Source organism: Carettochelys insculpta, chromosome 21 (genome assembly GCF_033958435.1).
Source record: "Carettochelys insculpta isolate YL-2023 chromosome 21, ASM3395843v1, whole genome shotgun sequence".
Lineage (NCBI taxonomy): Eukaryota > Metazoa > Chordata > Testudines > Carettochelyidae > Carettochelys > Carettochelys insculpta.
In genome coordinates, this window is record NC_134157.1 from 924,898 (window position 1) to 952,887 (window position 27,990).

The 27,990-nt window shown below is 46.2% G+C and overlaps 1 protein-coding gene across 11 annotated transcripts in view; it reads left to right on the forward strand.

Annotated features, from left to right (window-relative positions):
* ZNF618 (zinc finger protein 618) overlaps positions 1–27,990 on the forward strand; it is a 363,510-nt gene that overhangs the window by 254,972 nt on the left and 80,548 nt on the right. For 10 of the 11 annotated variants that reach the window (XR_012648390.1, XR_012648392.1, XR_012648391.1 and 7 more), the window contains exon 5: positions 4,373–4,411. The exons of the other annotated variant lie outside the window; for it this stretch is intronic. Coding sequence is in view for 6 of the 10 variants with exons in the window: in XM_075015771.1 (XP_074871872.1) it covers positions 4,373–4,411 (39 nt within the window). In the remaining 4 variants the exon portion in view is untranslated. The remainder of the gene's footprint in view (positions 1–4,372; positions 4,412–27,990) is intronic. 11 annotated transcript variants of the gene reach the window in all.

A 27,990-nucleotide genomic window follows, 5' to 3' on the forward strand; every position in this document is an offset into this window, starting at 1 on the left:
AACCCTAGTCCACATATTTATAAATGATCTGGAGAAAGGGTTAAACAGTGAGTTGTCAAACTTTGCTGTTGAAAATAAACTTCTCAAGATAGTTAAGAGCAAAGCAGACTGTGAAGACCACCACAAAGATCTCACAGAGCTTGGTAATTGGGCAACAAAATGGCAAATAATGAATTTTAATGTTGATAAATGTAAAATGATACACATTGGAAAAAATAATCCCAACTAACAAGAATGATGGGGACTAATTTAGCTATAACCACTCGAGACATATTTTAGAGTCATTCTAAATGAATCTCTGACAACATCCACTCAGTGGGCAGAAGCAGTCTTAAAAGCAAACAGAATGTTAGCAATCATTTTAAAAGGGATAGAGAATAAGACAAAGAATATCTTACTGCCTCTATATAAATGTATGGTAAGACCACATCTTGAATACTGCATACAGATGTGGTTGCATCATCTCAAAAAAGATACATTGGAAAAGGTTCAGAAAAGGACAACAAAAATGAATAGGGGTTGGAATGTGTGTTATACGAAGAGAAATTTAAAAGACTGGGACTTTTTACCTTAGAAAAGAGGAGACTTAGGCTACGTCTACACGTGCATGCGACATCGAAATAAGCTATTTCGATGAATAGCGTCTACACGTCCTCCAGGGCTGGCAACGTCGATGTTCAACATCGACGTTGGGCAGCACCACATCGAAATAGGCACTGCGAGGGAACGTCTGCACGCCAAAGTAGCACACATCGAAATAAGGGTGCCAGGAACAGCTGCAGACAGGGTCACAGGGCGGACTCAACAGCAAGCCGCTCCCTTAAAGGGCCCCTCCCAGACACACTTGCACTAAACAGCACAAGATACACAGAGCCGACAACTAGTTGCAGACCCTGTGCATGCAGCATGGATCCCCAGCTGCCGCAGCAGCAGCCAGAAGCCCTGGGCTAAGGGCTGCTGCACACGGTGACCATAGAACCCCGCAGGGGCTGGGGAGAGAGCGTCTCTCAACCCCTCAGCTGATGGCCGCCATGGCGGACCCCGCTATTTCGATGTTGCGGGATGCGGATCGTCTACACGTTCCCTACTTCGACATTGAATGTCGAAGTAGGGCGCTATTCCCATCCCCTCATGGAGTTAGCGACTTCGACGTCTCGCCGCCTAACGTCGAAGTTAACTTCGAAATAGCGCCCAACACGTGTAGCCGTGACGGGCGCTATTTCGAAGTTGGCGCCGCTACTTCGAAGTAGCGTGCACGTGTAGACGCGGCTTAAGTGGGATATGAAATCATGGCAGGTATGGAGAAAGTGAATAAGAAAAAGTTATTTACTTGTTCCCATAACATAAGAACTGGGGGTCACTAAAGGAAATTAATAGGTAGGAGTTTTAAAACAAACAAGAGGAAGTTTTTCTTTACACAATGCACAGTCAATCTGTGGAACTCCTTGCCAGAGGATGTTGTGAAGGCCAAGACTTTTTCCGGTTTCCAGAAAGAACTGGACAAATTCATAGAAGTTAGGTCCATCAGTTAGCCAGTATAGGTAGAGGTGTGGTCTCCCTAGCTTCTGTTTGTCAGAGGGTAAAAATGGATGACAGGAGAAGGATCACTCATTCATTACCTGTCATATTCACTTTCTCTGAGAAAGCTGACATTGGCCACTGTCAGAAGATGGGATACTGGGCTGGCTAGACCTTTGGTCTGACCCAGTGTGGCCATTCTTACATGCAGGTGGAGTGGATCTTGGATATCTCATCTCCTGGGTAAATGCTTTAACCACAAAGCTGCACAGTCAGACCTGTGGTTGCATTGTCTCTGGCCCAGTGACTCTTTCATGTCCACAGAGGAAAAGCTTCAACAGGAGAGAGATACCCAGCTCCCACTAGCTAGTTTTGGCGGCTCTGTCGGCTGGCTCCTGTGAATCCCATGGCGCCTGAGTCCATACATTCGTTGTACAGGGAACCTGAGAGCCATATGGTGTCCAAGCCTCAGAAACTCCCCTTGCCCAGTGTTTAGTGCATTCATGGGTGAGGTAGAAAACCCCAAGTTAAATTCCTTTTCATTAGGGGGATGACATCCCAGGTGAGTGCTGTAACCACAGGGATGTTCTCTTCCTCCTCCCCTGGCTTCTGGTAAAACCCACCTTTGGCTCCTAACTCTGTGAGATGGTTCACAGGTGAGCTATACAGGGCTTCCTCCAGCCTGGACATGACATGACCTCCTCAGAGGGGCAGGCCGTAGGAGATACGCAGCTCCCATTGGCTACCTTTGGCAGCTCAGTCTGCTGGCTCTTATGAATTCCATTCCTACCTGTCTGAATCCATTCATTCATTATAAAGGGAACAGACACAAGTTGTGCTGTGTGTGGGTGTGGGTGTCTCAGACCCAGGAGCAGTGTTCCCTCTCTTTGTTTCCATCCATGGGCAGACTAAACTTTATGTGCACCAATGCATATGCAGACGTGCATCACCAGTAAAACACATGCTGCACACTTTGCATGGCTGCGGGCGCTCGGCTAACCAGCTGAATCTCTCCTGGGAGGCCACCCAAGTGCTCAGCGCACAGGAAATGCTCCCTAGGAGCTGGGACTAGATCTGGTGATCCCTGCTGGCATTAAAAGCAGTTACTCTAACTCAGGTGTGGGAATCCCAGTGATTTTCTAGGCTCCTAAAAGTCACGTGTTGCAACACTGAGCAGCCCAGTGCCTCAAGCCCCTTGTGAATCTAGCCCAGAGTATCCATAAAAGCAAGTGCATACTATGGCGTTCTAGCATCCCACAGGGGAGAGTATTAGTCTTACACTTTATGTTTGTATTCATGTGTTTGCAGCACTTGTCAGGCTTTAGGCACAGCGATTTCAACAAATGTTTAATGGAAGAAGTTGGATTAGTAGTTATAAATTCAACTAGTGACACTTCGGCTGTTGAGCAGACTTCACCCAACCTTCCCAACCATCCCACCTACAGATGCCCTGGGACTGTCTGCTCTCACGCCAACACCTTTGCCTTCTCAAAAATTTGCATTTTTAAAAACAGGAGGGCGGCTTGCACTTTCTTTAAGGCACAGAGCTCCAGGGGCCCTTGCAGAGCTACTGGATCCTGTTTAAGCCAAGAGTGCTTGAGCTGGAGCACCTATGCTGACCACTTCAGTGGTAACACCTGACTGGCTGAAGCTGCAGCCAGCCCAAGGATGGAGATGGGAGCGATCTCTCTCACCTAGCACACATTCTTGACTCAGGGTTTGTCTACACATACAGTGCTGCATCAGTGCCATTGTAGCACTTAGTGAAGACACTGCCTGTGCTGACAGGAGAGCGTCTCCCCGTGGATCAGAGATTCCCAATCATGGGTCACGATTAGATTTGTTAAGGGTCACCAGCAGCTCAGAGCTATATGTGGCTCTCAAAGAAGCCATTTGTAGCTCCTTAACGCTGCCACATGCAGCAGCTATTGCTATCAACAGAGAAGCAATCACGCATTACAAAGGCAGCTTCTCCACCTTTGATACTCATAGCTACTCGAGGCAAGCCACTCAATAGACTCTTGCAGTAAGTAATTTTCACTCCCTCTCCCCCCAGCCTTGGGTCACCAAGTCTTTCTGAATTGTCAGAATGGGTCCCTGCCTGGAAAAGGTTGGGAACCACTGCCATAGATCTATGTACTTCCCCCTCCCTGAGATAGCCCTGCCTGCGCCTGAAGTTCAGTCAGTATAGCTGCATCACTTAGGGCGTGGCTTTAGCTCTCTGCAATGCAGTTATACCAACAGAAGTCGGTAATGTAGACCAGGGCTCACTGACAAAGGTCCTTGTTGGGTTGTTTGGAGCTGCTTTCTAAGCTGTGGTCTTGCTGTGTGGGGTAAGAGGAAGTGACAAGTTGTAACAATTGCACTGAAAATGCAGCCCTTTGTAACAATTCAGAAAATAAATGTAGAAATGAAAGCAAATCGTGTGTGTGGAGGCTGGAGGCCTTTCATGTCAGAGAGCCCAAAACAGCTGCACTTTCAGAGAGAGAGCTGGTCAAGCCTCAGTCCCCTTTTCCACCTCCCGCTAAGCGGGAGAGAGCCTGCAGAATGAGACCCGCAAATGCTAAGGTTCACAGTAATTGCCCTCCTGGGTAGGAGCAGGTGCAACTGCTCTCAGCTGAATCTGCTGTGCCGTGTGGTTTAGAAGTGTGGACTGGCACACAGCTATGGAATGGGTATTGCCAAGTACAAGGAGTCTGACTGGAGGACAGAGAATGCGGAGCCAGGAATTACAAAACTGCAGCCCCTCTCCCCTGACACCCTCCCCCTGGGGAAACAGGTGAAGATGCTGTGTGCTGTCAGACCTTTGACAGAATGTGCTGGCAAGTCTAAGTGCAGCTCTTTCTCTTTGCAGACACAGAAGCTGCCTCAGGTGAAGGAGCCTCACAAGGCAGTAAGTACTAACTTCACTCTGTGTGTGTGAGGGGGGATTGGCACACAGCCGTGGGGGCGCGTGGTGCGGTGGCTCCAGGTATGTTCCTGGATCGCACTTCTCCAGTCAGCCAGTGAAACCTCACGTCTCTTTCCAGTCTGTTGAGTGACACAGCCAGGCTTGCCTGTGATGGTCCTGAGCTTCTCTGCAGTACTGACAGTGCTTCTGGCTTGTCACTCTCCTCCCACTGCCCCACATTTGTATGTCCAACATCTTTCAGGTGACTAATGGTTGCTTATGCAAATCAGAGAAGAGACATGGAGGGGCCTACATGTAAACATAAGAACGTAAGAACAGCCATCCTGGGTCAGACCAAAGGTCTATCTACCCCATCCCCGGTTCTCTGACAGTAGCCAGTGTCTTTGCTGTGACCCAGTATGGCCGTTCTTATATGTGTGTTTGGCTTTGCAAGCAGTATTCAGTCATGTGACCATTCTCTAACTTTTAAAAAGCTGCAGGTGAATTCAATTGGAAGGTGACAGAAGGGAATGATGTAATTTCCATTGTGAGAGGGCCATGAGCCTGTTGTCCATTACTGATCAAAATGGTCCTCATCAATGGCAAAGTTAATTGTCCAGCCAGCCCCTGAGTCTTTGAATTACTCAGATCCCTGTATCTCTCCTGATCTCTCTTGTGCCTGTGTGGAAGTTTCTCTCTGCTAGATTGCATTCACTGTGGACTTTTCCACAATGCACCACAAGAGGGCAGCTTCCACTGCGCTAATGAGCGAACTGTTTGGCAAGAGTTCTGAGTGCGGTGCAGGAAAAGTGCTTTCTCTTTGTGGTAGATGCATGAAGCTGACAAAGCATCCCCTTCGTGTTGGTTCCCCCAGCGTTTTTATTTTGCTCTCTCGCTGCCCGTGTACGTAGGATGTAACTTAGTTCTGTGACTCCAGATTTAAACCTGTTGATTTAGAATCATAGAACAGTAGAGCTGGAAGAGACCTAAAAAAGCCATCGAGTCAAGCCCCCTGCCTTAGGCAGGACCAAACCCATCAGATCATAGAATCCACTTCGCTGCTGCATGACCTTTCCGGCCGTTTTGATGGTTGGGTTGGTTTATTATGCATCCTTCTAAGCACCTTGTTTGTTGGTAGAGCAAAGCCACGAGGAAATGGTGACATTTTAGTGTTTTCTGAATTCCTCTTTCCTTCCACACCTTTCCCAGTGCCCTGGCATGGTTTCGTATAGGGATTGGGTTACAAGTGCAGTCATTTGTGTTTCCATCTCTAAGGTGCATCTGACTCCTCTTCCTTGTCAGTAGTTCTGTTGGGAGGCCACTGATTCCTGTTCTTCTGGGGTGAAGCCCTCCCTTTTTTTCTGGCAGAAGCTGATTCAGCTACTTGACTGCAGAATGGCTGCTGTACAGTGAAGGCACGTGCTCTGGGAGCCGCATGTCACCATGCTATCCCCTGGGCAATACAGCATAGGGCAGAGGGGGATCCTAACAAAACAAGACCATATCCTAATAACTACAGGAAATGTTCATTGTCTTAGCCATGTTTCTTCTCCACCCTCATGCCTGTCTTCTCACCCTTAGTCCAGCTCTTTGACCAAAGCAATGTGCAGTAGAATTTGAGGCGCAGTTTGTAAAATGGTGTTCCTGGTTGGCAACACAATATACTCAGTGTTTCCAATTCAAGAATTTGTCAAGATTCTTGAGTTACTCAGTGTTTTTCTTGAAGCTGCAGTTCATGGAAGTGTTGTCATTCTGTGAGCACTGTAGCTTTCAGTTAAAAAAGAGAGGCAAGTCTCCACCCATCATAGCCCTAGAAAATTTTGTGACTTTTTTTGAGGTCTGACTTGTGGTATTGAATGCGTGAGCCTGGCGATATGGTGAACCCCAGGGGCTGGGATAGGTTTCTCAGAGTTGTTCTTCCCCTTTTGTTTCACTGAGTGACTCAGTGTTGTTATTTATCAGCTGTCTCCCTCTCCTATTCACATTGGGTGCTGTAATTTCTTCTTTCATTCTTCTTTAACTTCTCCGAAGCCTTGTGGTGCTTCTGTTTGTCCTTGGTGATCCCTCAGTGTCTTTCCAGCCTCTTATCCTTGTGCTGAATTCTGGTACGGAGAACAACAAGGCTGTCTGCATTTTGGCAACAATGTCTTTTGTTTTGTTTTTGTCAAATGTCACTGGTTTAGTTATTCAGCCTAGTGACTTGGCCATCAGACCCTTCTGTGTTTCCTGCAGTGCTTAGGAAACTCCTGTTGCATGTTGTATGGGGAGGCTTTTAAGTGCTGATCTTATTGTGAATTATAATGCACTTTTTAATCTGAAAAGTCAGAGGACACAAGATATAGGAAGGTAGGGTTCCTGCTAACATTGTGGGAAGGAAAACAAGAAATGAAGAAACTGAAGGCTTTTAGTTGAATTAAATTATTTTGTGCTCCACATACAATTTCCATTTTTCATAGAGATTATTTTTCAGCTGAATAATGAGCTATGTGGCTGGGGCTGCTGTTGGTAAATTCACATGGTTCCAATTTCCAATAAAACTGTCCTTCCTCTTCCTCCTTGTTGCTATGATGAAGTGCCTCATCTTTGTCATATTCTCCCTTGTGAATGAATTGAAGCCCTGAGCAATACTGACCTTCCACATGTTTTCTCCATTTCCTTCTCCATGGCTTTGTTTCCTTGTCCATTTTGCTCCTCGTTTATTTCAAGAACTTCTTTTTAATCCTTCTGTCCTTGCTGTTTTTGCTTTGCTTGCTGATCCGGCCCCATCCTCTGTGACCCAGTTTGTCTCTTCATTTCCTTTATATTGCCAGACTTCCTTATAGTTTAAATCTTCCTTTGCTATTTTTACCTCATTGGCTACTCTAGCCTTTCAGCTTTCCTTATTCGCTGATTCTCTTGACAGGGCTCACCCCCCTCCTCCTCCCCAGAGCCTCAAGATTTCTGGGGTGCAGAAAGCTTCTGTTTTCTCTCACTTGCGAGAGTTTTCTGTTTTCCTCTGAAGTGCCCAATTTGCAGGAATTCAGGGGTGCAATTGAATACACGCTAAACTGTTCATGGGAATCCTACTTCATGTAGCTGGAGGACCTACAGTACCAGCCCAAAAAAACAAGGAGAATCTCCAGTCCTGCTACTAGTCCCCTCTCTTCTGCTGTAAAGATTTTATTTGGGCTTATTATTTTTTGTGGTGACTCTCTGGAGCCATTTGTTGTTCATGCCATCAAATTACATGTGAAGTGTTGTCAGAGGGAAGAGTTAAGTGAAATGCTAACTCTCAGCAGAGGACAGTGACATGAACACCATATGCTGCTAGGACCTGCTGTTGGGCTGTTGTTTGCCTTCTTGCTTTGTTGTGTTATCAGTGTGATCTGTGAAGGGGTGTACTTCTCTTGGTGTCATGAAGGAGGAAGTTCTGGCAGTTCTTCATGGGAACACAAGGGTTGGGATACAGCAGAAACCACTTAAGGTTGACTGCAGTCAACCTTAGGAAGAGAAGTGCATGTTCAGAATTCCCATCTGGAAGGAGATCTGAAGATTCCCTTTTGGGAAAAGTGCTTGTAGCCTTGAAGGGTTAATCCTGTTAAAAAGACTGCACCTTGCTTTGGGGTTATAAAATCAACTGGTGTTGTCTGGGATGTCATCCACCTGTTTTGACTCAGGTTCTCCTCTTAATAGGACAGAGGCCAAGGTTCTGAGCCAAGTCAGTGGTCTTGGGAAGGCATTAGAGAGTCACTCCTCCTTGGGCTACTGAGCAGAGTTCCAAGGACTGACAGGACAGTGCTGTCCGGGGGTCTCGACCTCAATGGGGTTAAAATGTTAATAAACCCCTTGTCAAACTGTTATAACATTCAACCGTAACCTTCTAGGGAAAAAAGTTAAAAAATTCTATTTCACAGTTCTTCATCACAAGCATCACTAGTGGTGAGCCTGGTATTTCGGGTTGCCTTACATTTTCCATGATAACAGATTTCTGTGACCTGTCTTTGTGAAGCTCTAACATCCTGATAGCTTTCAGCTGGCTTTATGCATTCCGCAACCTTTGGGCCACAAGAGTACCTTCTTTGTGTCTGAGAAACTCCAGTCCTGTTCAGCTGATTTATACAGTTGCTCACAATCCCCGTTTCCCCTCTGCTGCTTTGCACTCCACAGGGGAACTCTTCCACATTGCAAGAGACCTGTAAATGAATGTCCACGGCAGGTGGGGGTATTACAAATGCCATCCAGAAGCCCCACACACTCTTTGGGAACATCTGCGAGTTGCTGAAGTAGCTGCAGACAGGGAGGAGGCTGGGGTTGGCTCCTTGTTCACTGCCAACCAAACCTCCATACCTGGACTATGGTCCAGGGACCATTCTCTCTCTCCCCTTAGTGGAGAGGGTGCTGGACGGGGAAGCTGGGGTGGGCAGAGACCTCGCTTATCAAATACAGCCTGGATCCAGTGTATGGTGCTATTGACTCTTCTGCATCTGAAAAGACAACTTTCTGCTGATACCAGCTCGTTTAGTTAAATTCTGTAGCTTAGGTAGCAGCAGTCTGTACTCTGGTACTGCAAGTTCCATGGCGCAGCTCATGAGGACGTGAAGGTTGATTTTTATTTCTGTAATTTTTGTGGGTTTTTTTTTTTTTTTAATTTTTTCCTTCAAGAAAAAAGCCTAGGGAATTATATACAAAAGACTGTTTGTTTGTTTTAAAAGGCAGTGTATTTAGTTTGAAAAGTCAAGATGATTAGCAAATGCCAATTTTCTGGCTGTCCATGCAATATTAATTTAGCCCCTGTGTATATCTGAATTATAGTACAGTCTTTAGTTACAAGGGCACATAATGTTTTTTTTCCAGAACACCCTGCCTTATTTGGTATGCAGGCTGCACACACAAGAGGGCAGAATAAAATTACCTAAGACATCAAATTTAGCATTTGCTATCTTTCAGCTGCTTATCTTTGTAAACTAAATAAGTCATTTCATGGAGGTTTTAAAAATGTAATAGGGGATTAAATATGGTATTGACTGTCTTTGTTAGAGGAGACGTCAGGTATAGAGGGTCTTGAGTTACTGAAGTTCTCTTCTGTTCCCTTTCACACAAAACAAAGCAGTCAAAACTCTGTTCTGCCTAGCTAAGCTAACTCCAGAGAGCGTCAGAGTACCCTCTCAAGATGTGTGGGGAGCAGTATATTAAAGATAGAAGAAACAACCTCTGTGCCTTCTGGATTGCAACCTAGCTGCGGGGAAATTAATATCATTACATGATCTTATTAGCCCCTTTGAGCCATAGCGAGTTTTCACCACTCTTGGGCTGAAAGCATTTACTTTGGTAGAGCAAGGAGTTACACCAATGTATGCTAAGTGAAAACTGCCTATTGTTTTTAGGTTGCCTTTTCTTAATCACAGTTACCTGGAGTGGGTTTTCCATGGTGGCTGTGAAGGCTCTTACTGGGAAGAATTCAAAAACAAAGTTTGGCAAAAGAAGAAATGAGGTGTTTAGGATTCAGTCAAACTTGATGGAGCTGATATTGCCGTATAGTTTTTGTTCCGTACATTGGCTGGTTAGAACATTTTGAAGATCAGAAATACAATTGCCTGACCACAGAATGATAGATGTGCTCAGGGAATAGTGTGTCAGCTTCTAGAGTGAAGTTCCCTTCCTTCAACTGTTAGCATATCCAGCAGCCAACTGTTCTGTGGTGTCCAGAGAAACAAAATGAAAAAGGAGTGCTACCACCCTTCTTAATCAACATTATCATCTTGCCTGTCACTCTGTCATCATCTTCAGTCTTTCAGTAAGTCCTCACATTCAGGATCTGTCTAAGTGTTACTGAGGCTTTCTGCATAATGTATCTAAGATACAGCTTTTCTTATTAATCTACATGTTTAAAATTCTCATTCAGGCTCTCATTATCTCTGGTCTTGATTACTACAACATCCTTCTCTCTGGCACTTGACCTGCTCCATTCATATCCATTCAAAATACTGCTGCATTTTGTGAGGATTCATTTCCTAGCTTGTTGCTTTACTCATGTCACATCTCTTTCTGCATTCCTCCACTGGTTCCTCATTTTGTAGCACATGAAATATCAATTGCTTGTTTTCCCTTTCTTGGTCCTTCCTCAGCTACCGGCATTCTGCCTATCATCTCTCATTTGCTGTCAAGATGTCAGTAGAGCCCTGTGCATATACAAAATTGACATCCCTATCTGCAGAAATGAGCCATGGATATCAACATCCCCATCGGCAGATGCAGGTACCCATAGATCTAAATAAGATATATGTGGATTTGCAAAATTCTAGCTAAAAAAAATGTGTATCTGCATCCGTATCCACAAAAGTAAGCTGTGGATATCCATGGATTTGCAGGGCTCTAGATGTCAGATCCTGCCTCTGATTCGCTGATGACGGCCTCCATCTCTCTACTGTTAAATAACAGCACCTTCATTCTTTTTCCTGGGCTGCCCTTCACACTTGGTAGGAGCTCCCCATAGACAGAAATCATAGAACACTAGAACTGGAAAGGACCACAAGAGGACATCAAGTTCAGTCCACTGTGCTCATGGCAGGACCAAGTATCTTCTAGATTATCCCTGACAGATATTTGTCTGCCTTGCTCTTAAAAATTCCATAGCCTCCCTAGATAATTTATTCCAGTGCTTCGCCCCCCAGGCAGGAAATTTTTCCTAACGTCTAACCTGTACCCGTCTTGCTGCACTTTAAGCCCATTGCTGCTTGTCCTGTCATCAGAGATTAAGGAGAGTACTGAAGGTACATGAAAGCTGTTATCATGTCCTCTCACAGTCTTCTCTTTTCCATATCAGACAAACCCAGTTCTTTCAATCTTCCCTCATGAGTCGTGTTTTCTAGACCTTCCATAATTTTTATTGCTCTTCTCTGGACTGTCTCCAGTTTTTTCACATCTTTCTTGAAATCTGGTGCCCAGAACTGGACAGAGCAGAAGAATTACTTCTCATGTCATGATTGCAACACTCCTGTTAATACATCCCAGAATGACATTTGCTTTTTCACAACACTGTCACATCATTGACTCACATTTAGCTTGTGGTCCACTATCACCCCTGCATCAAAGGTTGCACCTCTCTAGTCCAGCATTTTCTTGTCTGGCAACATCCATAATCTGGCATGATTTTAATTAGCCAGAGGTCCACTCATCATGGGTGTGGACAAGTTTCCCATTGTCCCATGAAGTTTGTTTACAGCCACCAGTCCTGGCTGTCTGTTCTGGGCTGTCGTTTAGCTGTAATTTACCCCTAAATGTATTTTAAGAGCACAATAAGCCATGAAAGTGTTGGAAGTGCTGCTAGACAATATTGACCGCTTGTGGTCTGGCTAATTTTCTCGTTCAGCAGTCTGATCCTGATGGTCCCAAACTAGAGAGGTGAATCCAACCTGTACTCCTTCTTCGACACTCATTTGCTATTTCATATGTGTAAACCTGATTTGTAACTTCCTAAGTGGAGTATTTTGCATTTGTCTTCATTGAACTTCCTCCTGTTTACCTCAGATCATTTCTTCAGTTTGTCCAGATCCTTTTGAATTATAATTCTACCCTTTGAAGCACAACCTCTCACAGTTTGGTATCATCTGCATAATTTATAAGCATGCTCTCTGTGCCATTATCTAAATTGCTGATAATGAGAACGTCTTCAAAATTAACTCCTTGTCCTCCTCCAAAGCCCTCTTGAAAACTTTCCTTTGCTGTCATCCCTAAAAAACACTCGGAAAAAAAAATAAAGCTGAGGCTGAACAGTATTTTCTGTTTCTTTTTTTCCATTAACCCATCTGTCTGTGTCTGTTTTCTCTTGTGTATGTTTTTTGAGGAAAAAATGTAGTTAGGGTTGATCCTGCTTTAGGCAGGGGGCTGGACTAGCTGACCTTCCAAGGTCCCTTCCAGCCTGAGGATTCTATGATTCTGTGTTGATAATGATGGCATTCTTTCCATTCAGGTAGTATCTCAGGAGGTTATTGAACAGAAGCTGCTAAAATCAGACATTTATAAATCAGCAGGTGCAGATAACTTGCATTTATGCATTTTAAGAGATGTCCAAGGAGCTCACTTGACTGTTTATGTTGATTCTCAATAAATCTTGGCACTTTTGGGGTATTCTGGAAGACAGGAAAAAAGCCAATGTTGTGGCAATATTTTTAAAAGGGTAAATGGGATGTTCCAGGTAATTATAGGCCTGTCAATCTGATATTGAGCCTGAAAAAGACAACAGAGTTGCTGGCGTGGGACTCGATTAATGCAAAATTAAAAGTGGGTAATGTAACTAATGCCAATCAACAGGGATTTATGGAAAACAGGTCTAGTCAAAATAACTTGATGTTTTTATTAAATTACAAGTTTGGTTAATATAGAGAATAGTGTTAGAATTATGCACTTAGACTTCTGTAACATATGTGACTTGATACTATACAACATATCAGTTAAAACAACTAAATGTTATAAAATCAACCTGGCACACATTAAATTGATTGTATCCTGTCTAAATGATAGGTCTCAAAATGTAACAGCAAATGGGCAATCACCATCAAGTGGGAATGTTAATAGTGGGCCCTCACAGAGATTGTTTCTTACCCTGGTGCTCCTTAACATTTTTACCTATGCCCTGGAAGCAAACAAAATGACAAATAAAATGTGCATATTACATAAAAGTTGGGGTTGTCATAAAGGTTGCTTACAGAAAGTGATCTGGATCTCTTGGCAAACTGAACACAAGCAAACTATATCCATTTAAATACGGCTAAACATGAATATTTACATCTAGAAACAATGTAGGCAATAACTGCAGAGGGGAGAGCTCTGTGCTGGGAAGCAGTGACTGTGAAACAGGTTGGAGGGTGTGGGGCAGGGCACAGAAGGGAGTGAATGATCAGCTCTGCGCAAGCTCCCAGTGTGATGCTGTGGCCAAAAGAATTAGATGCACACAAATCCATGGGTCTGGGTTTAATGCATCCAAGGTTACCGAGGGAATTGGCAGATGTCACTGCAGAGCCTTTAGCTATTATCTTTGAAATCTTGTGGAGGTTGGGAGAGGCCCTGGACGATTGGAAAAAGGCACATGTAGCGCTCAACTATAAAAAAAAAAAAAAAAAAAAAAAAAAAAGGAAGGAAGAACAATCCAGGAAGCTATAGACCGGTCAGCCTTACCTCAGTCCCCAGTAAAATCATGGAGGGGATCCTTAAGGAATCCATTTTGGAGCCCTCGGAAGGATCAAGAGTAGTCAACATGGATTCTTCAAGGGCAACTCGTGCCTGACCAGTCTGATTAGCTTCTATGATGCGGTAACTGGCTTTGTTGACATGGGGAAGTCAATGGATGTGAGATATCTTGACTTAGCAGAGTTTTGATTGTCTCCCACAACATTCATGCCCATAAATTAGAGAAGCTTGGATTTGATGCATGGACTGTAAGGTGGATAGAAAACTGGCTTGATGGACAGGCCCAATGGATAGTGGTCAATGGCTCAGTGTCTGGTTAGTGGTCAGTTTCAAGTGGAGTGCCCCAGGGATCAGTTCTAGGGCCAGTATTGCTCAACATCTGTATTACTGACCTGGATGTGGGGTATGAATTGCACCCTCAGCAAATTTGCAGATGACACTAACCTAGGGGATCAGGTAGATACATTGGAGGGTAGGGATAGGGTCCAGAGTGACCTAAACAAACTGGAGGATTGGACCAAAAAATGTGATGAGGTTCAACAAGAAGAATGCAGAGTCCTGGACTTGGGATGGAAGAATTCCAAGCATTGTTACAGCCTGGGGACTGACTGGATAAATAGGAGTGCAGCAGAAAAGGACCTGGGGATTGTGGTGGATGAGAGGCTGGATATGAGTCAACTGCACGCCCTTGTAGCCAAGAAGGCGAACGATATATTGGGGTGCATTAGGAGAAGCATTTGCAGCAGATCTAGAGAAGTTGTTATTCCCTTCTACTCGGCACTGATGAAGCCCCATCTGGAGTATTGCATCCAGTTCTGTGCCCCCCAGTATAGAAAGGATGTGGATGCCCTGGAGAGGGTTCAGTGGAGAGCAACGAAAATTATAGGGGGCTGGAGCACATGACCTATGAGGAGAGGCTGAAAGATTTGGACTTATTTAGTTTGCAGAAGAGAAGACTGAGGAGTGATTTGATAGCAGCTTTCAACTTCCTGAAAGGTGGCTCTAAAGAGGATGGAGAGAAATTGTTCTCAATGGTAACAGGTGGCAGAACAAGTAGCAATGGTCTGAAGTTACAGAAGGAAAGGTGTAGGTTGAATATTAGAAAAAACTATTTCACGAGGAGGGGTGTGAAGCACTAGAATGTATTTCCAAGAGAGCTAGTCAATCTCCATTCCTCTAGGTTTTTAAATCCCAGTTTGACATAGTTATGGCTGGGATGATTTAGTTGGGGTCGGTCCAGCTTTAGGCAGAGAGCTGGACTGGATGGCCTCCTGAGGTCTCTTCCAGCCTTAGAATTCTATGATTCTATGAGTCTGTGCAGCCCTGGAATGCGTACACATGAGAATCTCAAGCAGAAGCAGAGATGTTATGACTACGAGTATGAGTAATACTGGAATGCTGTGTTCACTTCTGGTATCCACAATTGCAGGATGGTGTGAAAAATTGGAGAGCATTCTGAGAAGAGCCACAAAGAAGATTAAAGGACCAGGAAATCTGCATTCTAGAGAGTGAACTCTGACTCTGATTAGCTTAACAAAGAGAAAGTTAAGGGGTAACTTGACTGCAGCCTTTAAATGCCCACATGGTGAACAAATATTGAATTTTGGGCTTGTTGATCTGCCTGACAGAGGACACGTTCCGATAGCTGGAAGTTGAAGCAGAACAAATTTTGTCTGTAAATAAGACATTTTTAACAGTGAAAATATTTAATCGTTGAAACACCTTGCCAAGAATTGTGGTGTCATTTTTATGTTCTAGGAATGTGGAGGGGAGGGGGCAGTTCTCTGGCCTGTGTTTAAAGTTGTATTTTGTTACCTTCCATCCTCAATAGATCCCTCTGCTTGTGGCCTTAATTTCTTCATCTGATTTTGAACATGAACATCTGGATTCCACTCTTATCCCTCCTGATGACTGACTTGCCTTTCCTATTGCCAAGTGTCCTAAATTATGAAAGTGCAGGTACTTCATTGTGAGATGTGATCACAAACTGCAGTACATGTCCCTATATTAGGCCACTTGGCCTAAGGAAGTGATAGAGGTGGAAAAGGGATTACCACTGGCATGGTGTGCTTGCTGGAGACAAGGGCCTGTATGTTTCATCACTGCACTGACTGATGTGTGTTTGATGATGTTTGCACATTTTCCCTGCATCATGTGTGCCTGACCTTTCTCTAGTGAGTATGAGAAGATGTTAGTTAGACAGAGGCCTTGAATCATGCTCTATAAGACACCTAAGGCTCATTCTCTGTCAATGTGAACTGCATTCAAGAAAGTTGCAGAATTTGAGAGAGATGTTTTTTAGCCATGCATGTTGAAACATGTCAGCTGACTCTTTCCTGGTGCAGGACTTCATCCATAAGGCATATGATCTCTTTGTTGCATGCTACAATTGAGTTACAAGGGGACATCAGAAAATTTGGAGTCTCAAAAAGGCAATGAATTTTAAATATTTCACAGATCCATAAATAAAAAATGGTTGGCCCGATTGTTCAAAAATATATTTCCCTTTGGACTGAGACTGAACATGAAAAATTCATCCTGAAAGGGAATTTCTCAGAACAAGCAATAAATGACTGGAAGCGAGTGTGTGTACTGGAATGTTGCTAGCAAACATAACTGTGGAGTCATAAGTTGAATACCCTGCATGTGAACAGAGAACATCAGGGTTGTGATTTTAAATCATAAAGTTAATAAATACAAAAGTTAAGGTTTTTGTGCCTGAGTTTTGCACAAACAGGATATGGTGAAAGTAACAGTCCAACTACTAATTGAAATGAATGTTCAGTCGGCCGCTTATAGTTAACTGAATATTAAGTAAGAACTTTTAATGACTTTATACATCCACACACACTTTCACGTTTGCAACTTGATGTTTCATTAGAGTACATTTCGGCTTTTAATCTCCTGAAAAAAGTGAGATAACAAAGTAGAACAGCTGAGTGTGGAGTTGTGATTGGTGCAACTTAGTGCTATACACATTATCTGGAAAAGTGAACATTTAGATACCTATAAATTCTTGATTTTAATTTTAAACTGTTCAAACATTGCTGCTTGCGTTCCTTAGTGGAAACTAGCCAAGTGGGTTTTGTTTTTTTTAAGTAGGGAATTGATACAGATGGGTGACCTTTACTGACTGCAATAACCAGAGAAGAATCTCATTAACCTCAGTGCCTGGGAAAAATCAGGTGCAACATTATCCTGCAATATATGAAGAAACAAATACCTCCTTCACCTTAGAGTGGACCAAAGAGATTTTTGGACCACTGAGATCATTTGCAGACCATATTGTTGTTCTCAGGCATACTACAGAATAAAGTAAGCACCTCTTTTGATAAATTTAATAGATTTCCAGATGACTTCTGACAGCATCCACAGCACAGCAAAAGTAATTAGAATTGTCAAGGATCTCAATGATATTGCTGAGGCAACATCAGCTAATGATTTTCAGTGGCAACTTGAGGAAGGCAATGTTGTATTATGTCCCTACTATTGTTTATACCTGCCATTGATTATAGTAACTGCAGAAGTCAACTAAGGAAGGTTATGAACAAATGATGAACCACAATTGGATGACCTCATTGTTGCTGATGACATTGTCCTGCTTAGGCTAATGTTTTGCTTAATGGAATTAAAGAGCCTGCTTTTGGCAGATAAAGCAAAACAAGGTGGTCTGTTCATCAACAAGCAAAAAGACAAAATAGATGGTTATCACTGTCAAAAAGGTAACTATTAAAGTGAATGGAAAAATACTAGAAGTATGTCATTTTGCATATCTAGTGAGTAAGACCATAGTAGATTAGGGTTGGAAGAGACCTCAGGAGGTCATCTAGTAAGACCAACGCGAACTAAATCATTCCCACTGCATGGTTTCCCAAACTGGGCGATGTGCCCCCTGGGGAAGGCATGAAGAAATTCCTGGGGGGGCAACCCATCCCCCAGTCATTCCCCACATCCAAAGAAAAATCTGTCCCTTGCATGCGGCTCTCAGCCCCTGCCATTTCACGTGGGTGACCTGGTGCAGCCGCTGTAAAAAGCAGGCAACCTATGAAGGGCCACATGGAGCTAGATGCCTCCTGCAAAGGTGAGTGAGTGTGGGTTGTGGGGAAGGAAGAGGCTGGAGTTAGAAGAGGGGCTGGTGGTGCCTGGCTTTGGGGGTGGGTGGGCTCAGGCAGGTGGCGGGGGTGGCTGATCCATGGTAAAAAAAAGAGGTTGGGGGGCATGAGGGTTTCTCAGAAATCAAAAGGGGTGTGATGCCAAAAAGTTTGGAAACCACTGCTCTAGGGTGTTCTCAAGCCTAGCCTTTAAAACCTCTAAGGATGGAAATTCCACCACCTTCGTAGGTAATCCATTCCTGAGCTTTACCACACTCATGGTAAGATGTGTCATGATGGTGACACCAGGCTAAATGTGAAGCAACAAATGTAAAAAAGCAGCAGATAAAAGCTTGAACAACACAACACTGGCAAAAATGGAAACTTTTAAAATCCATGTGTTCTCCTTCACGGAGCAAGCAGTCATGGAAATTGACAACAGTAATGATAAGAAGATCAGTTCATTTCAAAGTAAATGCCCATATTAGATCTTCAGACTCCATTGGAAAAAGTTTCTTGTAATACCAGAAATTCTAAGTAGCTCAAACCAATCTAAAGCATCAAATATGATAAGAAAATGTCATATTTAGGATGTGCGTTTGGGACATCGCCAACACAATTTTCACTGGAAGCAATTGTATGGACACCACCTGGAAAGAGGAAAAATAGAGTGTAACCTAGAGAAATGTTATCCAGAACTACAGATAAAGAAGCAAAATCCATCATTATAACAGACGATCCTGCTCTGCGTACACCCCGTCTGTAGCCACATAAAGTGTCAAGACCTCCTTCTCAACCTCTTCTTGGCACTGGCTGAGGAGGTCACCATCAGACGAGGGGGAGGATGTTGAACAGGGAAGTGCTCTGTGACTGTGGGGCCTATTTCTTTAGGTCAGGTATCCCAGCAGAGATCTTCTGGGCTGTATCCACTGGCTTCATGAACATCTTTGAGGAGGAAGTGGTGCTGTTTGGGGTTCTCTACTCTGTTTTTCCCTCCTAGCTCTCTGCTTCTGGACGTGTAACCCATCCCTGTTTTCTCAAGTATTTCCCCTTGAATTTACTTGAGTCCTTATGCTGGCAGGAGGGGCCTTTAAAAATGGGCTGTTTTGCCTCCATCTGCCTCCAGGAATGATGTAGGTGCCCCTCCAACAGAGCTGCAGTGATTTAGCAGTCAGGTAGGCATGCAGCAACAACTCATCAGCAGGCTGTCCCAGGGCAGAGCTGTGTTAAGACATTTCTACACCCTCACCAGCACTGCAGATCAGTCTGTGCAACAGTCCTACCACCTGACTGGAACCCTTCCGGTGACTTGCAGTGTATCATATAGTCTTGACTTCCAGCCTGCTCTTGGTCCTGTTGCTGCCCCAGCTTTGCCCATGCTGTATTCCAGTCTTATCTTTCCCTGTTGTGAGCTTGTTCCATTGCAGCCTAGCCTGTGCTTCCTGATCCTCCCTGGACTAGGTGGCTTCAGCCTTTGGCCTCTGTCTGGCTCCTAGCTCTGATACGGACTTGGCTTGTCCCTGGACTCAGACCATGTGGCTTCAGCATCAGACTTGCATCTGGACTGTGGCTAGGGCACTAATACTGGCTTGATTACAGACTCTGATCTGTCTTTTGACCTGAATCTGTCACAGTTCTTAGTTTCAGCCCCTCTTTAGCCCAGTCCCAACCATGTTTCTAGCTTTGACCGCCACTCTGACCACTAGACATGACTACTGGGAGAGACTGCGATTCCAGACCTCAGGTCCTTGATGGAGCACCTGAGTTCTGCAGTCCTGGAAATGGTGTCCGTATTCCAGAACTTCCAAAACCAAATTGCCCAGCTGCAGTTAGAGAACTTCTCCCACTGAGCATAGGTTCAGAACCCTGCATAACCCTTGGTGCCACTCATGGCAACAGGTCCACAGCATGGTCTGAACAGTCTGATGGTAACCACCACAAATTACAAGTGTTTCTGGTGCAACCATCCTTGTACTTATACAACCAGATGAAGATGAACCTGGTTATAAGCCTACTGTCTAGAGAAGCCCTAGGATTGGGACTCACCAATTCCTGGAATGCAACTGAACTGTTCCTCTTTGGGGTTCAAAACCCATTTCCAGCTACTCAGCTCACATCTAGTACCTGGCCACCAATAAAGCCTAGACCAAGGTGGCTTAAGTCTACTATTTTCAGCAGGGATTGAATGACACCCTAAAAGACAAGCTGGCTTTGTCTACTCTTCCTGCAGAGTTGCTACCCTACATTGAATTCTGCATTAGAATTAAGAACCATTGCCTGGAAAGGAAAGAGAATGACTCCTGTTCCCATACTAGTGTCGAGGACCCCATGCACGCTCTGCCTAGTTCCTGAGATGAACCTATTCAGAGTGACAGCACCAGGAGGCACCCTGCAGCCCAGGGGAAGAAGTATTAGCACTGAAATGGCCTTGTCTGTATTGTGGAGAAGACGAACACTTTGCCTCAGTGCCCCCCGCCCCCCAAATCCAGAGCCACTATGGTGCCAAGAAGTCAGCCCATCCAGCCCTAGTGAAGAGGGTCACAGCTAGAGGTGACCTGGAAAGCAATCGCTTTGAGTGGGTCCCCTCTGCCGCCTGTCTGTGCACCAGAAGAGAGATTAAAAAAACTAGGTCTTTTCAGCTTATAAAAGAGGAGACTAAGGGGGGATATGATAGGAGTATATAAAATCATGAGTGGTGTGGAGAAAGTGAACAAGGAAAAATTATTTTCTTGTTCCCTTAATATCAGAACTAAGGGACACCAAATACAATTAATGGGCATCAGACTTAAAACAGATAAAGGGAAGTTCTTCACACAGCGCACAGTCAACCTATGGAACTCCTTGCCTGAGGAGGCTGTGAAGGCCAGGACTATAGCAGGATTTAAAAAAAGAGTTAGATACATTCATGGAAGTTAGGTCCATTGACGACTATTAGCCAGGATAGGTAGGAATGGTGTCCCTAGCCTCTGTCTGTGAGAAGCTGGAGATGGATGGCAGGAGTGACATTGCTTGATCATTACCTTTTTGGTCCACTCCCTCTGGGGCATCTGGTATTGGCCATTGTCGGGAGACAGGATACTGGGCTGGATGGACCTTTGGTCTAACCCAGTATGGCCATTCTTATGTTGACTGGTAATGCCCTGGCAACCACCTCTGCAGCTCCAGGGCCACTGTGGTGCTGGAAGCAAGATGAAGTTCACTGGCATTAATTGACTCTGAGGCAGCCAGCAATTTTATGTATTTGTCTTTCACTCATCCCAATCACTTGCCCTCCAGAGGAAGTTTGTTCTGGAGAAATTGTTGATAGCAGTAAGCTAACCGCTGGTCCAATTGCAAGACGGCCCCTCTGCAGGTTGAGATTGGGGACCACCAGAAAACCATACAGTTTGACCTAATCCTTTCACCTCACTTTTAGTTTATATTGAGGCACCCTGGCTCTCCCTCCACAACCCAAACATTTTGTAGGCAATGCAGGAGGTATAGTTTAACTCTAGGTTTTTCCAGCTGCAATGCCCAGGAACACCCAGCAGGGAAAGTTGGTAGTGCATCTTCATTGGGCTGGGGAGCATTCCTTGGCCACCTCATCCCTGGGCAATATGGATGGGGAGGAGCTGTCTCTCCACATCAGTGTGCGGGAAGCTAGGGCGTTCGTGCCTCTCCTCTGAGGTCAGTGTGATAGTCCTGACAAACAACATGACCATCAAACATGGAGGAGCCATGGACATTGCTGCTCCTTTGGGAAGCTGTCTAGCTGTGGGAGCTCCACGTGGTCCATTCTGTCCACCTGGATATACCCTCCCTACTTGTGGTGCAGAATCAGCTTACGGAGCACTTCAGGTATCGTTTCTTTGCCCAGAAGTGATCAATCTAGCTAGATGTGATATGCAGCCCTCCAGAAAAGGGGGCTTCCCCAGACAGACCTCTCTGTGACCAGAGACAATAGGAAGTGCCCCCAGTTTTGCTTATTCAGGGAACTCTGCCCTGGATCCCTTGCAGATGCTTTTCTAACTCCATGATTGAGGGTTATATGCTTTCCCTCCATTCCCCCTCAAGATCCATAGGGACAGGGTGAATGTCATTCTTGTGGCCCCACCTTGAACATGCACCCCATGCTGTTGGAGCTGTTCATTCAACCTATGGTCATGCTGCCCTTCCTGGGGGATTTCATCATGCAGGACTGTGGGCACCTCCTTCATCCAGATCTTCCTTCCCACCTTGCAGCCTGTAGGCTTCATGGCTGACTCCAATGGAGCAGGTCCACCACATGCTTTTCAAAAGTTGCAAGCCTTCCACCAGACTCATGTATGGGGCCAAGTGGAAGGATTTCACATACTGGTGTTCCCGGCACTGTCTCAAGTCCATGTCTGCCTCATGTTTCTCAGGGACCAAGGCCTGGTGACCTTGTCCCACAGGGTTCCGCTGACCACTGTATTAGCTTTCCACCCTAGAGAAGCTTATTGCTCTGTCTTTGTGAACTCCCTGGTCAGGCGGGACTGGATAGATTGCACCCTCTGACCAAGTGCCTGCTTCCAATGTTAGATATCAGCCTGGTCTTCTCGAGCCTCATGGAACCATATTTCAAGACCATGGATGTGCTCCCTCCTGTATCTCTCCAGCAAGGTGGCCTTTCTGGTAGCCAGCCCCTCAGCCTGGTGTGTCTCAGAGCCCCACGCCCTTGTTGCTGAATCTCCGTACACACTATGGGTGCATCTATACTAGCCAGCTACTTTGAAGTAGCTGGCACAACGTCAAAATAGTATGCATCATGTCTACACATGCCGTGAGCTATTTCGATGTTGAAATCGATGTTAGGCGGCGAGACATCGAAACGCTATTCCTATCTGAAGATGGGAATAGTGCCCTACTTCAACATTCAACGTTGAAGTAGGGCGTGTGTAGACGATCTGCATCCCACTATGTTGAAATAGCGGGGTCCTCCATGGCGGCCATCAGCCGAGGGGTTGAGAGACACTCTGTCCAGCCCCTGCGGGGCTCTATGGTCGCTGTGTGCAGCAGCCCTTAGCCCAGGGCTTCTGGGTGCTGCTGCAGCTGGGGGTCCATGCTGCGTACACGGGGTTTGCAACCGGTTGTCGGCTCTGTGGATCTTGTGCTGTGCAGGCTGTGTGTGTCTGGGAGGGGCCCTTTAAGGGAGCGGCTTGGGGCTTTGCTGGCCCCTTATTTTGATGGGGAGAGCTTGTGTGTGTGGACTCTCTGCATTTCCTTCCGGGGCAGCTCCTTTCGACGTTCTCTGTCTCTACTTCGACGTTGAACGTCGATGGCACCAGCCCTGGATGATGTGTAGACGATACACGTCGAAGTAGCCTATGTCAACGTTCTTACATCGAAATAGGCTACTTCAACGTAGTGTGCTAGTGTAGACGTAGCCTATATTTCCTAAGTACAGAATTCAACTCAAACCTCACCCAGCTTTTTTCCAGAAATATCCAGTCAAGATATGTTCCTGCTGGTCTTCCACGCGAAACCCTATAAGAGCAACAGCTGCATTCCCTTGACATGAGATGGGCCCTTGCCTTCTCCATCAGTTACACCAAGACTTTCCAGATGTCTACCCAGCTCTTCATTGTGCTAGCAGAACAAATGAAAGGGCTGCCTGTGTCATTGCAGTGCGTCTCTTCCTGGATTGTGTCCTGTATCTGCACATGCTATGACATAGCCAAGATTCCTCTGCCACCTCTCACAGTGTGCTCAGGCCTCCTGGGCTGCTTTTCTAGCCCATTTTCCTCTCCAAGAGATCTGCAGAACATCTGTGCATACCTCCACATCACCATATGCCATCATACACCAGTGCAGACAAGATGCAGCATTCGGTGCAGCAGTGCTCTGCTCAATTGACTGTGACCCTTCCTCCTGGGCAAGGCTTGTTAATCACCTGAATGGAACTGAGATGCAAGCACTTAAAGAAAGAAGGATGGTTACTTACCTTTGTAACTGTTCTTTGGGAAGTGTTGCTTATGTCTATCCATACCCTCCTTCCCCCCGCTTCACCTCTTTCCTCCCTCCCACCAAGATCCATCCAGATCGCCCCCCAAGGTTGGGTCAGCAGGGTCACATAGAGTGCCACAAGGACACCGCTTCAGGGTGCTTCACAGGTGACCCAACAAGTAGCCATGAGGGTAAAAAGCTTCTTGCAATTGTGTACATGCCATGCACACAGCTGAATGGAGCAGATATGAGCAGCACATCTCGAAGAACAGCCGTTACAAAGGTAAGTAAGTGTTTTATCTGTGGCCTTCATTGTTCATCATTTATCACTCCCCCAAGTTCCGTGTCATCTGCCATCTGTATCAGTGATAATTTAATGGGTTTTTTTATCCCAGGGTCTCTGATAAAACTATTAGTGTAGGAACAAGACCTCCAGTGGTGGCTGCAGGACCCCACTGGAGACACATTGCTTGATGGTGACTCTCCATTTACAATTACATGTTGAGACCTCTGGCTTAGTTTTAATCCATTTAATATACGCCATGTTAATTTTGTATCATTCTATTTTTTAACTAGAATGTTGTGCAGTACCAAGAGACACGCTTTACAGACATTTAAACGTGTTATATCAACACTATTATTTTTATCATGCAAACTTGTAATCTTGTCAAAAAAAGATGCCAAGTGAATTTAACAGGATTTATTTTCCATAAACACATGTTGATTTGCATTAAGTGTATTGCCCTTCTTTAATTCTTTGTTAATTGAGTCCCATATCGGCTGCTTCATTATTATGCCTGTAATTACCAGGGTTATCCTATTTATTTTTTAAACTTAGCACAATATTTGCTTTTGTCCAGTCTTCTGGAACTTCCACAGTGCATTGCCTGCAGGCTAAGTCATTGTCTGTGTCTGTCACCACTTCTTCGAATTCTTGCTCATGTACATTCCAACAAGGTATGCACATGCAGCGAGCCCACATTGTCGGGAGATTTTCCCGTCGAGCCGACAGGATGCTCCCTGGAGTGGTGCCAGCATATCAGCCCATATATACCCCTGCTGGCTTCACACCTCTCCAGTTCCTTCTTACTGTCCGGGATGGTCATTGGAACGTATTGTTGCTCTCAGCAAGTACCCTTTAGCAGTCATGCATATAGTTCATAGAATTCTAGGGCTGGAAGGGACCTTAGGAGGTCATCTAGACCAGCCCCCTGCCTAAAGCAGGATCAACCCCAGCTAAATTGTCCCAGCCAGGATTTTGTCAAGCTGGAACTTAAAAACCTCTGGGGATGGAGATTCCACCACCTCTCTAGGTAACGCATTCCAGTGCTTCACCATCCTCCTGGTGAAATATGTTTTCCTAATATCCTACCTACACCTCTCCTTTTGTAACTTCAGACCACTGGTCCTTTTTCTGCCATATATCGCTACTGAGAACAGCCTCTCTCCATGCTCTTTAGAGCCCGCCTCAGGAAGTTGAAGGCTGCTGTTAAATCACCCCTCATTCTTCTCTTCTGCAAACTAAATAAGCCTACATCCCTGAGCCTCTCTTCACAGGTCATGTGCTCCAGCCCCCTAATCCTTTTCGTTGCCCTCTTCTGTACCTACTCCAATGCATTCACATCCTTTCTATACGGGGGGCGGGGGGGAGCCAGAACTGGCCCACAGTTCTCCAGATGCAGCCTGACCACTGCCGAATAGAGGGGAATAATAATTTCTCTAGATTTCTTATCTATGACTTATTTAATTGTTAAGTACCTGTTAAGTGTTAGTTAATTGTTAGTTGAAGACCCAAAGGTATTTGTACCGTATGCTCAGCGTGTGTGGCAGGGCATGTCTGGCCCTCAGGGCTTCAAATACTGCAGGAGTTGCCAGAGGCCAATGCTCAATAGTAATCCTCACACAGCTTGTCTCAAATGCTTGGGTGAGGCTCACATGTCTGAGGCCTGTAAGATTTGCAGGTCCTTCAAGCTGTGAACAAAGGGCAAGTGGGAGTGACAACTTAAGGTCCTCCTCATGGTGTCTGCCACGTATCTGGCGCTGGAATCGGATCTGGCACCATCAATGCAGAGTGCAGTGGAAGTGCATCAGGACCTCCCTGGCACCAGGCAGTCTTGTTCCCTGGTGCCCCAGAAGAAGAGGAGACCTGGTAGGGGTATCCACGGCACTGGCAGCACCCTTGGCCCTGGTGGCAGCCTCCATTCCTGACTGTATTCCAGCTACTGTCCCTGGACCCAGTGTTGGGGGTTGCACACCCAGCTCCGAGGATGGACTTAGCTGATGGGGTTCCCAGCATCTCTCTTCACCTCCCGGCCCCGAGTCTGGTAATGCCTCCTCTGGCTCCCTGTCAGCACCGGGGCAAGCCAGAGTCAGTGGCTCAGCATGCACTAGTTGCCGCAGTGGTAGCGTCTGCCTCCAGTCCTATGTGGTCGGCATCAGAGTACTCCTCAGACTCTTAGGCAGAGCCTACCTCGTTCTGTTGGTCCAGGTCTGGATCCCAGTAATGGTGTCACTCCCAGCACTGGAGCCCTTTGGAAGTACCGGCATCATTGGTGGCCTCAGCCCAAACCCGTACTGGGACTCGAACAGTCTTGGCCCCCGCAGGCCCCGGGCCCATCCCAGTGGCCTTTCTGGACCCACTGGGCCTGGGACCCTCCAGATCGAGCTCTGTCGCTTCAGGATCCAGGGCACCACTGTTGGTGACTCCTTTGACCCGGTCACCTAGATTGGGTCACTCACTTCTCCTCAGCCTGCATTCTATGTGCCTCTCTGAGGCTGAGGGCTGGGCAGCCTGGACTCTGGCAGGCACTTCATCATCGGCCTCTTGAGCCCCATTGTAGGCCCAAGCCCTGCGGGATGTGGGTCAGGAAAGGTCTTCATCCTCTTCCCTTGATGAGGCACTGGGCAATACCCTCACTTTGAGGGACTCCAGGGTGCACCAAGACCTCCTCTGGCAGCTGGCACAGAGCCTGGGAGTGCAAGCTGAGAGAATGTTGGAGGAGTCCACCCCAATAGTGGACTTCCAGCAACCAGACACCCCCTCTAGGGTGGCCCTTCCTATCAATAAGAGAGTTGCCATGCAGTCAAAGACCCTTTGGCAGGTTCCATCTTTATCCCTCCAACAGACAAGAAGGTCGAGTGCCAATACTTTGGCCCCCCCAGCAGGGGAATGAGTATCTCTTCTCCCTCCTGCCTCCTGGATCCCTAGGTGTGCAGACAGTTTGTCCCACGGAGAGGCAGGGGCAACCAGGCACAATCCCTAAAAATAAGGATGCCAAGAATATGGACCAGCTGGCCAGGAAGGTCTACGCCTCGGGGTGCCTACACTTCCACATTGCCTACCAGCCAGTGTCGCTGTCGCACTATGCATTTAATATATGTGTCTCAATGGACAAATTCATGGACCGTCTTCCCGGGAAGGCAAAGCCTGAGTCCTGTTGGAGGAGGGCAGGGCCATCTCGAGGGTGGCACTACAAGTGGCCCCCAGCTAGGCTGACGTGGCTGCTAGAACCATGGTCAAAGGGCTGGTCATGCACCACAGCTCCTGGCTGCAGGACTCAGGGGTGCCCCCTGAGCTTCAGACTACGATCCAGGACCTTCCCTTAAAAGGGCCCTCTCTGTTCTTGGAGCAGACAGACCAGTGCCTGCATGGGCTCGAAGATACCTGGGCCAACCTGAAGTCCCTGGGTATTCATACCCCTGCTACCCACCCATGCACCTTCTCTGGCAGACCTGTCCCCATGTCCTCTCACCAGGGTCCACACCGTGGCAGAAACAGCGGTGGTAGGAGCAGTAGCAACACCACTGCTCATCCCAGGACCAAGGGCAAAGGCCTCCACGCAAATCCTTTGGGCCCCGCCAGGGCTTTTGCGGGTGCGCTCAAGGACAGTATACCAGCCTCACCCCTCCCTTTTTGGGATTGCTTGTTCAGTCCTGGAAGGCTATTTCTTCAGCCCTCTGGGTCCTGGACATCACAACAAGGGGCATATGTTGTTCCCTTCAGTTTCCCCCCTCCTTCCATCCTCCCCTGTCCCTCTTCAGGGACCTCACTTATGAGCACCTCCTACTGGAGGAGGTGGGTCAGCTTCTTGCCCTGGGCACGGTGCAGTTGGTCCCCACGGGAGTGGGTGGTATGGGCTTTTATTCCCATTACTTTCTGGTCCACAAAGCAAAGTGGGGCTTCCATCCCATCGTCAACCTCCGGAACCTAAACATCTTTATAGTCAAGAGGAAGTTCAAGATTGTGACGCCGGTGGCCATTATTCCTTCTCTGGCTGTTGGACTGGGGGTGGGGGGGCAGCGCTATCATGGGGTGTGGTCAAGAGACGATCTCTCCCTGCTCCTCAACATCAGAGAGCTGAGGGTGGTCTGCCTCACCTGCAT